The sequence below is a fragment of the Euleptes europaea genome, chromosome 12 (assembly GCF_029931775.1).
Source record: "Euleptes europaea isolate rEulEur1 chromosome 12, rEulEur1.hap1, whole genome shotgun sequence".
Taxonomy (NCBI): domain Eukaryota; kingdom Metazoa; phylum Chordata; class Lepidosauria; order Squamata; family Sphaerodactylidae; genus Euleptes; species Euleptes europaea.
In genome coordinates, this window is record NC_079323.1 from 16,621,044 (window position 1) to 16,633,406 (window position 12,363).

General features: G+C 42.7%; 1 protein-coding gene across 1 annotated transcript in view; it reads left to right on the forward strand.

The window, feature by feature from the left end:
- DYNC2H1 (dynein cytoplasmic 2 heavy chain 1) overlaps positions 1-12,363 on the forward strand; it is a 200,093-nt gene that overhangs the window by 167,340 nt on the left and 20,390 nt on the right. Inside the window, exons 84-85 of the mRNA XM_056858874.1 lie at positions 7,003-7,212; positions 9,003-9,092. Of these exons, the coding sequence (XP_056714852.1) occupies positions 7,003-7,212; positions 9,003-9,092 (300 nt within the window). The remainder of the gene's footprint in view (positions 1-7,002; positions 7,213-9,002; positions 9,093-12,363) is intronic.

Consider the following 12,363-nt stretch of genomic DNA (forward strand, 5'->3'; position numbering starts at 1 on the left):
ACTGGGTTGACAGCCCCCAGAGTACATCATCATTCCACTCTGGGGGCTGTCATTCCAGTCCCAGAACACAGATTCTGTTCCCTGGGACCATTATTCCACTCTGGGGGCGGTCAATCCAGTGCCAGACTAGTCTATCTGGGCCAAGTGACCTTCATGGAAGATCCCTTCCCATTTTCTTTGCAACAGTTTTTGTGCTGTAATGTATTTTAATGGAGCCCATGCAAGTGCAGCTAAATTGGTTCCTGGTTATGCAAACACTTGCTTCCTCTTCGCCCCAGGGCGAGGCTGGAGGAGGAGGGGGAAACCCAAATGCCTTATGCACACAAATAGCTACAGTTTGAACCAAGTTGATCTCAGAGCAGACTTTAAATCTGTGGCAAAACAGCATTGGGAAAACCCGAGAAAAGTGTGGGGTGGGTGTGAGGTCAACTCTAAAGGAAGGAAAACTCATGCATAACTCCAACAAACGACCAATTCAGTCCGGGGGGGCCGGGGGAATGTGAGTCAAAATAAAAGGTAAAGGTCCCCTGTGCAAGCACCAGGTCATTCCTGACCCATGGGGTGACGTAACATCCCGACGTTTACTAGGCAAACTTTGTTTATAGGGTGGTTTGCCAGTGCCTTCCCCAGTCATCTTCCCTTTACCCCCAGCAAGCTGGGTACTCAAAATACCTGTGCAAAAAAGACCTAAAACTCCGTAATCTATGTGGAAACAACCTCTGTTCATAAACAGAAAATATTTTCACAGAGCAAGATTTAGATCTTTCTTGCTGCTGTGCATAGAACCTCCTAACCAATTAGTTTTCCGGCATACCTGGATAATTATGAATTTTTAACATTAAACATCTCTTTCCAAACTGATCTGAATGAGTTGTATTTGCATTTTAATCTGCATAATTAGGCACTACATTTAAAAAAAAAATCAAGATGATTATCTGTGAGCACATTTTCTGATGGTCATTCAAAATTAAAGATTGCTCACTGGTCCCTTTTTGAATACTAATCAATGCAGGTACAATTTTTATATTTTTTACATTTACATAAATATAATTAATTTCCTAATGAAGCCTTTTAACTTTAATTCTTGAAAAAAAACTTTAGACTTTTAATATACTATTAATAATTTTGTTTAGCATTTTCAAGGTGTCACTTAAAGTATATTTCGCTATAAAAACTATTAAAATCTGGCTGCTTAATTGTTTTGGGTTGGCTGTCAGGAACCGTGCCTATTTTAAAACATCTTCCTTGGCTGCCAGTTTATTTCCAAATTTGGTTCAAGGAGCTGGGATTTTATTGTTGTGTGATCTTTTTAAATTATGAATATGAGCCATGAGGAATGGCAGGGTATAAATGTTTTAATAAATAAACAGATTATTCAAAGGCATATAAATTTAGTGCACATGTTAGCTGCTCCTACCAGCAATAGTCCCCTTTCTTATCCCTGACTTCACGCAGAAGTTCCAAGAAGTTCAGAATGAGTCAGAAGCTCATAAAGTCAGAGTGAAGGCCATGTCCCTTTTCTGTCTTTCAGGCATTATTAGTAATTGAGAACACAGTGAACTTTGGATGTGTATTAAGTGTCTCAGAAATCTGTACATGCCAGAGAACTTGGCAGACTGCACGGTTGACAACTACCAAAAATATTGGCTGGCCATCAGTGCCCACCAAAATGTATGGACCTCATCTCTGTTTGTAGCCCATAGACCAGTAGAACCAGCATGGTGTAGTGATTAAGAGCGGAGGACTATAATCTGGAGAACCGGGTTTGATTCCCCACTCCTCCACAGGAGCGGCGGACTCTAATTTGGTGAACCGGGTTGGTTTCCCCACTCCTACATACGAAGCCTGCTGGATGACCTTGGGCTAGTCACAGTTGTCTTCGAGCTGTCTCAGCCCCGCCTACCTCCCAAGGTGTCTGTTGTGGGGAGAGGAAGGGAAGGAGATTGTAAGACAGTTTGACTCTCCTTAAAAGGTAGAGAAAATCAGCATATAAAAATTGACTCTTCTTCTAGAAGCACATTACACTAATTATTGATTATCTGCATCTACTTTCAAGCACAGTTTATGGAGAGCAAGTTAATGCGTCACCAGGCTGCAGAATTCCCATGTATGAACTTCACATCACACCATTAAAACTGAGAATATGGTCACAGAAGCTTCATCTGAGCATTAGACTGGCATCAACCTGCTGACCTTTCTACCACCACTATATCATCTAGTGGAATTCCCTACATGAGTTGGGGCAACACATAATTAGTTTCTCTAGGGTTGCCAGCTTCGGGTTGGGAACTACCTGGAGATTTTGGGGGTGGACTCTGAGGAAGTTGGGTTTGGAGAGGGGAGAGACTTCAGTGCCATAGAGTCCACTTGCCAAAGTGGCCATTTTTTCCAGGGGAACTGATTCCTATCTCCAGCCACCACCTGGAGGTTGGCAACCTTATTAGTGTCCTTGTTTCTGCCGGCAAAAACCATTGACATGGATTTGGGTGAGAAACCTTTTTGTATAAACCTGTGCACGCTGAAGAAATAGGGTTGCCAACCTCCAGATGGTGGCTGGAGATCTCTCACTATTACAACTGATCTCCAGGCAATAGAAATCAGTTCCCCTGGAGAAAGTGGCCGCTTTGGCAATTGGACTCTATGGCATTGAAGTCACTCCCCTCTCTAAACCCCACCCTCCTCAGGCTCCGCCCTAAAAATCTCCAGGAATTTCCAAACCTGGAGCTGGCAACCCTATGAAGAAAGGAATCATGTGATTCTCAAAGTGACACAGTTTTCCCATATATGTTTTATTTGTCTTGACAGTGATTGGGAAGCTAGTAATAAATGTAAAGCATGAAAAGCTATGTAAATCAATTTTAGTAACCAGGCCATTTTTGTGAAGCAGCTTCTGGGTTTGAAATGACAAATGATGAAGAAGAAGGGGTTATCATTGCTGAGTCTGTCAGTAAATGTGGTAACTTTGTTCTGCTTTCTGAATTAAAATTGTAAGCGATCCAGTTGTTTGGCTCAAGCTCATGCAGTTTAATTTAATACACTTATATGCATACAGCCAGAATTAGCCTACAATAAAATAATTTGGCATTTTCATTTGTTAACCTTGTTTCCCTGAAATAATAGAGATAAAATATTTTACCAATAGATTGCATTAATGCAATACGTACCCAAAGGTAAATATGTATAATCTATTTCCATTTAAAATCTGAGAACAGAGTGTTTTTTCTTACCCACTAACGAATTCCTTTTCATTATTCAAATAATATGCTATGCTCTTAGATAGCCTTTTCATTCAGTACTGAATATGAAGGATGCACAGGGCTACTTATTAAAAAAAAACATAAATTTAAAATCATATAATTTCTTCGAGTGGGAGCACTTGTACCTTTCTAATAGATCACAGTTCAGAAAAACTACTGTATATACATGGTATGGAATTTATTATGTGTGATACTGTGTGTGTTAAGCGTCATCACGTTGCTTCTGACTTATGGCAACCTTATGAATTAATGATTTCCAAAACATCCTATCGTTAACAGCCTTGCTCACGTCTTGCAAACTGAGGGCTGGGGCTTCCCTTATTGAGTCAATCCTTCTCACGTTGCTTCTTCCTCTTTTCTTGCTGCCTTCAACTTTTCCTAGCATTATTGTCTTTCTCAGTGATTCTTATCATACTTGTGGCAAGTATGATAGCCTCAGTTTAGTCATTTTAGCTTTTAGGGAGGAGAGTTCAGGCTTGATTTGATCTAGGACCCATTTATTTGTCTTTTAGTGGTATCCGCTACACTCTCCTCCAACACCACATTTCAGAGGAGTCTACTTTTTTCCTGTCAGCTTTCTTCATTGTCCAACTTCCACACCTATGCATAGTAATGGGGAATATTATGGGATGATTTATCTTTATTTTGGTCACCAGAGACACATGGTTAAACTTAAGGATCTTTTCTAGCTCCTACATGGCTGCCCTTTCCAGTCTCAACTGCAAGCTCCCTTTTGGTTGATGATTGAGTTAAGAAATAGAAAATATTTTAATAGTTTCAATTTCTTCATCATAAACCTGAAAGTTGTGTAGTTCCCCATTAGTAATTACTTTAGTCTTGTTGATGTTCAGCTGTAATCCTGCTTTGGCATTTTCTACTTTAATTTTCAGCGGTAGTCATTTCAAGTCTTCACTATTTTCTGCAAGCAATGTGGCGTCATCTGCTTAACTCAAATTGTTAATGTTCCTTCCACCAATTTTCACTCCATGTTCATCTAAATCTAATCCAGGTTTCCTTATGATATGTTCTGCAAATAGGTTGAAGAGATAATGGAGATAAAATACATCCTGGTCTGACACCTTTGCCAATTGGAAACCATTCTGTTTCTCCATATTCTGTCCTAACAGTAGCCTCTTGTCCAGAGTATAGGTTGTGCATCAGGCCAGTCCATATGCTGTGGCACACCCATTTCCTTTAAAACCAGCCAAAGCTTTTTTATGATCCACACAGTCAAAGGTTTTGCTGTTATGTATGAAACACAAGCTGATTTTCTTCTGAAGTTCTCTCATATTCTCCAGTAACCAACATAAATTTGCAGTATGATCTCTAGTGCCTCTTCCTTTTCTGCATCCGATTTGAACATCTGGCGTTTCTTGTTCCATATATGGTCATAGTCTGTGTTGTAAGCATCACATTACTCCCATGAGAATAAATGTGATGGTTTGATAGTTGCTGCAGTCTTTGATGTCTCTGTAGTTGGAATTGGAATGTAGATTAGGGTTGCCAATTGCCTGGTGGCGGCGGGTAAACTACCGCCCATCCACCGGGCTGCCCGCCGGCCAGCTGAGGGCTGGCGCGCAGACACAGCGCACTCATCACTTTCGGTTTAACCCGAAAGTGACGTGGACGCTCTAGCACCCTCATCTAAAACTCTCTGGAAACCATAGAGTTTTGGCCGGGATTGCTAGAGCATCCCTGTCACTTCCTGGTTAAACCGGAAGTGACGTAGGTGCATCACGCGCATTGCACGCTAACGCCACGACCCTGCGAAGCTCCCGCTGGTGGAGCTCTGGGACCTAGCAAGCCTAATGTAGATTGAGTATTTCCATTGAGTATTTCCATCTGTAGGCCATTGTTTTGTTTTCCATATTTGTTGGCGTGGTCTTTTTAAGATTTTGATGGACTCTGTTTCTGTGGCTTGAAAAAGCTATATTGATATCCCATCTACTCTTGGTGATTCCCACCCCCCCATTGCTCTCTGTACAGCTTTTACTTCACTTTCCAGAACTGCAGGTTCATCTTCAAAAGAGTCTTCTTTGAAGGAATCTGTCATTCTCTCTTCTGTATAGTTCTTCGGTTTATTGTTCCCATCTTTTCCTTATTTTGTTCTATTCAGTTAATGTATCACCATGTTGATCTTGTTGATGCCTAACTGTTCTTCAAATTTAAATTTCCCTTCAATTTCTTGGATCTTGTAGAACCGATATCTTGTTCTTCCTCGTTTGTTATTCTCTTCTGGTGCAAATCTTTTCTCTTAATCAATGCTTTTTGTAATACAGTGAAAGTATAAATACCGGTACGTCTCTGAAGTGCAATGCATATAATATATTCTGAGTGGGTTCTACTGAAACGCAGAGAACAAACTGCTCACTTGATTTTTTTCTTTTTATTGAAGAAAGCTGTGGATTCATGCGAGTTCCCCCGTTACACTGCTATTGGCATGGACAGTTTAATTAATAATGCTGCTCGGGGAGTAGGCATGTCTCATTGGAAGAACATCTGCCTGGCATATAGAAGGTCCCAGGTTCAATCCTTGACATCTCCAGTTTAAAAAATCAGGTAATAGGTGATGTGGAACACCTTTACCTGAAACTGGGGAGCTGCTGCCAGTCTGAGTACATAATACTGACCTTGATGGACCAATGGTCTGATTTCAGTAGAAGACAGCTTCATGTGTTCCCATTATACTATAGCAACCACCTCAAAATCAATAGGTGAAAATGAATTCTGGTGCTGTATGCCTATATATCAATAAAATAGATTGTTATAAACTGATCACTTAGGTAAAGAATTTTACTCAGTCTAATTTCTTTTTCATTATCTATATGATTTTACTACTTGATTTTGGAAGAAATCAGGATCCTGAGAAAATTATGTCAGAAGTAATTTTCTGCTAATGGCTTTAGTTGAGCAATTTGCAGAGTTGTCAGAATTTAGGAACATTGATTATTGAAGAGGAAGCACTAATTAGCTGCATTTAAACTACAGATTCAGATGTTTCCACAAAATATATGTTTCAGATTCCTCCAGTATAATTCTCTTATTACAGGCTATTTAAATTTTAGTTCTTCTTGTCTTTCTGATACGTATTAAGTTTAATCCATGAAAATTTCAAGTGCAGACTCTTAAATCATAACTCATTTTACATATTATGCAGACGTAAACCTGGGTTTCCCATCAAATGTACACTAAACAGGGTCCTTTAGCCACCAACAATATCCTGATAAGGGTACCTGGATTATACATGTATTTGTAAATTCACTCTTGCCTAATTTGTCCTTTAGATATTGTTGGAAGCACGGTTTAATATTCTGTGGCCCTAAGTAAAATTTACCAAAATTACAGGTCTGAACATCCCACAAAGTTAGTATTTCTTTCTCTAATAGTTTTTACTTTTAAGTATTCATACTACATGTTAAATTTTTTAATTTTAAGCCCCGACACATAGCCCTTTGTATTTAAATTGCAAAAGCAACAGCAAAATTCACAACTGCAAGAGATAAGCAACGCTGTGTGTGAATGCGTAGTAAATTTTCCTCTCATCTCCTGCCATGACAACCACCAAACACAGTTTTAAAAGCAGATACCCTTGAATTAGAAGGCTCATTGTGGGAGCAACTGAAAGAGAAACAAGAAAAAGACCTGATATGTGAACCTCGGCAGTGTTTTTAAGAAAAAAATGTTTTATAAACCGTGGCTCCTTGCTTTAGTTCATTAACTGAATGGCTTGCCTTTTTTACTTTAGAATTCCAGTCTGATTCATCAAAAGGTGTCTCCCCCTACTGAGCGGCAAGGATCCCCAATTCTTTCCTTCATTATCCTCGAACAGTTCAATGCCATCCGCTTAGTTCAGAGCCTTCATCAGTCCCTTGCTGCTCTCAGTAAGGTCATCAGAGGTACCTCGTTGCTGAGCACAGAGGTACAGCAATTAGCAAGCGCTTTGTTAAATCAGAAGGTAAGGTTTTATTTAAAATTCTTGGCGTCGACGATGCAGTGCATTTTTATTATGTGAAATATCATGATCCCGAACCAAAGCCAGCTAATTCAGGCAATGTGCATATGTCACCACTTTTCTTATTTTCCGCTTACTTTCGTTCTTCTTTTTACTTTTGGTTTAAAACTGCGCATTGGTACTTTTGGTTTAAAACTGCACATTGGTTCAAAACCTGGGAATATCGTTGTGGGAACAGGTGCAGTTTGTGACACCTGCTACTAAAATATATATAGTAAAAGCTATATTATCAGGCACTCATGGAGGATGGAAGCTGCCGGTTAATCAGATACCAGTGAATACAGCTCCCCCCCATCCTAGTTTCCTTATGCAAAAAAAGAAGACGAAATATTATGAAAGTGTTTCTCAGAACTGGATGCAATTCTCATCAGGTCTTACCACACCTTAATATTGTATATAGTCCATGACCTAGTGCCAGACCCACTCATCAGTTGGCTCCATCTTTCTCATCTTTCAAGAGTAGGGTTGCCAACCTCCAGGTGGTGAAGGAGGAAAAAAGACACCTCTGTACAATTATCTGGAAGATAAGGAACTCAGTACAGGAGCGAATATGTTAGAAAATAGCAAAATGTATTGCAACTATGTACAATTGTTTAAATGACCATCAACATACACAGACAATTAGTGTCCAAAGCAACAAGTAAGTGGTAAGTAAAGGTGAGTACACTTCAATTAATAGTCCTTCTATAATATTCTTTTTCCACAGAAGCAGGTATTGATGGATGAAAGGGTGTCAGCAGACAAAAGTTCTCCAAGAGGATACGATCGTTTCAAAGTCACATCTTCATCAGTCCTTCATTACAAAAGTCTCATAATTTCCTATGTGATCATCCATATCAGACAGTCCCCGTAGGGTAAATTTTTCAAGGATCCTTACCCCTGGTGGAAGGATCTCTGTATTTTACCCTGCTTGGGATATTTATTATTGCAATACCTTGAAAAATTTACCCTACGGTGACTGTCTGATATGGATGATCACATAGGAAATTATGAGACTTTTGTAATGAAGGACTGATGAAGATGTGACTTTGAAACAATCATATCCTCTTGGAGAACTTTTGTCTGCTGACACCCTTTCATCCATCAATACCTGCTTCTGTGGAAAAAGAATATTATAGAAGGACTATTAATTGAAGTGTACTCACCTTTACTTACCACTTACTTGTTGCTTTGGACACTAGTTGTCTGTGTATGTTGATGGTCATTTAAACAATTGTACATAGTTGCAATACATTTTGCTATTTTCTAACATATTCGCTCCTGTACTGAGTTCCTTAACCTCCAGGTGGTGGCTGGAAATCTCCTGCTATTACAACTGATTTCTAGCCGATAAGAGATCAGTTCACCTAGAGAACTATTGTATCTCTGTTTTTCTGATATGCTGTTAGCTTAATTAAAACATATATTTCTTTAACTTTAACCAGCCATTCCTCTATCTTTGGAGTTGATTTTTGTTTCCAGTGACTGGCAAAGATTGTTCTAGCCACAGTTATCATATGTAACACCACACAAAGTTGATTTTAAACTAGATTAGGTACCAGATTTAACAAGAATATCTCGGGTTAGATATTTCACTATTTCAGACCAAAATGATATAGAAGTCTGTTCCTTCACATTATATGTGCCTTTAAAAAAAAACAATTACGTAATCTTCCTAAACATTTAACAAAGAACTACAGCTGTGATAGTGTGATCCTCTGGCCAGTTACTATTACTTTATTTCTTTATTTCAGTGCCCCCTCGCTTGGCAAAGCAAGTGGGAAGGTCCAGAAGATCCTTTACAGTATCTCAGAGCCGTTGTTGCACGGACACTTGCTATCCAGGTACATTTTTTATATTTCACTAAGAGTTAGCATTTGGATAATTTTAACGTTCACATGTATTTTATGTATCTTTATATCCCACCTTTCTTTTTTGAAAGAAAACCCCAGGCTGGCTACTGACACCAGAAAGATAAACAGTAATTGGGCTTAGTGGGCTTTCTTGTGTCTCTCTGTCTTCCTGCGCCAGCCACAGGCGGTTGGAGTGTTGACAGTTTCATCTCTTTATACGAACCCTGAACTTCTGTGCTGTGATGGCAGTGACTCATCATTGATTGTGCACAACTTTCCAATGATAATAATGGATTCCCTCGTATAATGATGCATTTCTGTCAGTGGCACTGTAAGAATAGCTTTTATGGAGAGCTATTTTCCAGTGTTCAAAGCACCTTGCATGCATTTTCTTGTTAATCCTTACAAAAAAAACAACCTGGCACACGAGGTGGGCATTATCCCCTTATTGCATATAGGGGACTGAGGCAAATAGTGCAGTGGCTTGCCCAGAGTCATGTTTTGTGTTAATGGCAAGACATTCTGATCTAGTCAAAGGGATAACAAGTTAATTGTTCTTCAGTCCTTTCAAAACTCCTTCTGCCTCAGGGGCTCTAGATAGGGTTGCCAGGTCCCTCTTTGCCACCGGTAGGGGTTTTCGGGGGCAGAGCCTGAGGAGGGTGGGGTTTGATGAGGGGAGAGACTTTAATGCCATAGAGTCCAATTGCCAAAGCGGCCATTTTCTCCAGGTGAACTCATCTCTATCAGCTAGAGAACAGTTGTAATAGCAGGAGATCTCCAGCTAGTACCTGGAGGTTAACAACCCTAGCTCTAGAGCTGGTAAATCGTGTTAGAATCAGACAGGGTTCAGGCCCCAAGTAGTCAGAAACTGGGGTCCTGGAGGAAGAAAGCTGTCAATCATACAACTGGGACAAGAAGCTGGTATCATACTGCAAGGCAGGCAGTGGTCAAGATCAGCTCCTGAACAACAGAAGGACCAGGAGCAGGTAAACATAGTCCAAGATAGGCAGGAGGTCAAGTCCTAAAAAGCAGCAGTGCAGTGGAAAGTCCAGAAGCTTAGCCAGGCAGGGTCCTCTTCAGTGAATCCGGATGGTCAGGCTGAAGAGCAAGCTCTGAGTCTTTGGGGTTTTATAGGGCTTCATGGAGCCACAAGTGCCCTTGTTAATAGCTGGCTAGGTACTAAGCTCGAGATCAGCTGAGTGACAGTTAAGGCAGCACTGCGAGCAGAGCCCCTAGCGAGAAATAACACTGAAATTAATTAATTGTTTTCTGATTAGAGTGCTAACATGAATTGCTCAGTTCTTTTGCGTTGCATTGTAGCTCTTGTTTCAGGCAGCAGATGTCTGGGGTCATTATATATTTGGCAATGGGGTAATACACCATACCAGATTAAAATCTGCAAATCTAAGAAAAAAGAAATATGTATCGATATACTTTTCTGTAAAATTTTATGCCTGCATTATTACAGCATATTTGGTGTATTACCACCACAAATATATAGGTAAAATAAAATGCCCCCCAGCTTGATTTTGTTGTTGTTGCTTAGAACACGTTTCTCAATCCACAATACTATTTTTCATTTCATCTGTGATAAATAATTTTAATTTAGAAAGATTATTCAAGTCGGTTGATATTTTAACTCCTAAACATTGACTAGATATCTTTTCAAGGAATTTCACAGAACTAGAGAAATATTGTGGGGGGCAAAAAGAGAGAGAAATATTGTGACATACCTAAACAGAAGGAAATATGTTGTAGAGAAAAAAGTATTTTAATAAACAGATAACACTTGTAGTGCATTCCAAAACCGTTGATTATATTAAGTCTGATTCTTTTTTTCAAAAACTGAGCTTCACACAGATGCAAAGATCTATCCATAGAACATGACAAATATTGTAGTCAAAAGTTTATTACTGCCACCAGCTTAGAAATTCATTCCCTTAATAGGCTCCGTAGAATTCTCTGTAGATGAGGCATATTGTATTAGGAAGTTCTATAATAAAGAGTACCGTATTTTCCGGCGTATAAGGCGACTGGGCGTATAAGACGACCCCCCCATTTTTAGAATTAAAATACAGAGTTTGGGATTGTCCCAAGGAAGGTGTCACCCCGCCCCCCGCCCCCCAGCAAAGCATGGGGAAAAGGGCCCCTTCCCTCTGGCCCTTGCCCTGCCTGGAGAAAGAGAAGTCCTGATCCAGCACGTGCAGCCCCCCGGCCGGAGAGGGGGTGGGGGGCTTCTCTTGGCGTCGCCTCCGCCTGGGCCGGATTTCGGCTCTTTCTGCAAGCAGTGGGAGTGCCCGAAGAGGCGGCCGCGCGCCGCTCCGGGTCTTCAGAGGGGTGGTCGCACCAGGGCCGGGGAGTGCTCGTTGCGCGAGGGGCAGCCGGGGAGAGAGGGGGGGCGTGGAGCCCAGGTGGAGGAGCCGGCGCGAGAGGGCACGGAGAGCCGGAGTGCGGGGATGGCGCGCCTCGGGAGGCAGGCGAGCCGGAGCCGAAGGCACGTCGGGGGCCCTGAGGGGAGGGGAAGCAAAGCCCTCTCCCCCAAATAAAACACGGGAGAGGAGGGACGGAAAGGGAGGAGGGAATACACACCTCCCTGCACGCGCGCGACGCTCCCTCCAGCCCGCGCAAGCCCCGTGCGCTTACGCGGGAGTCAGCGGGCGCGCCTGAACTCCGCGGGGCTGGGACAGCGCTCCGGAGCAGAGCCCAGAACTTGGGGGCAGGGGGGGCAGACCCCAACTCTTCCTGTGGCAGCTGCGCACGCCACGCCGAGCGCGCTTGCCAAAGTCCGGCTGGAGTTGAGCAGAGGGGGGCGAGGGCTGCCCGCACGTCCCGCCGCCGCCCCTTTGTGGCGCCCCGCCGCACGGCTGCCCATCCCGGCCCGGCGGCGGGGCGAGAGGCGACCCCTCCAGCGCCCCCTCTGCCGGTCTCGGGGGCGCGCACTCATCGGGCGGGCTGCTGCTGGGGCGGCATCGCCGGCCAGGCACTTGGCGGCTGCTGCTGCTTCCCCCTCGAGCAAGGCCTCGTCTTCTTTCCCCTCCCTCCCTGGAGACAAGGCGGGGAGAGAGCCTCCCCGGGCAGCGGGAGCCCCACAGCCAGAGACGCCGGCTGTAGCCGAGGCTCAGCCCCGGGCTCCGGCGGGAGGGCGGGAGCCCGAAGCGGCGGGACGTGGCTCTCAGGGGGAGTCGGCGAGGGGAGAAGGGAGCGGGGAAGAAGAGGGGGATGGGGCGAGAGTAAGGGCCCTCGAGAAGGGCGAGGCTAAAGG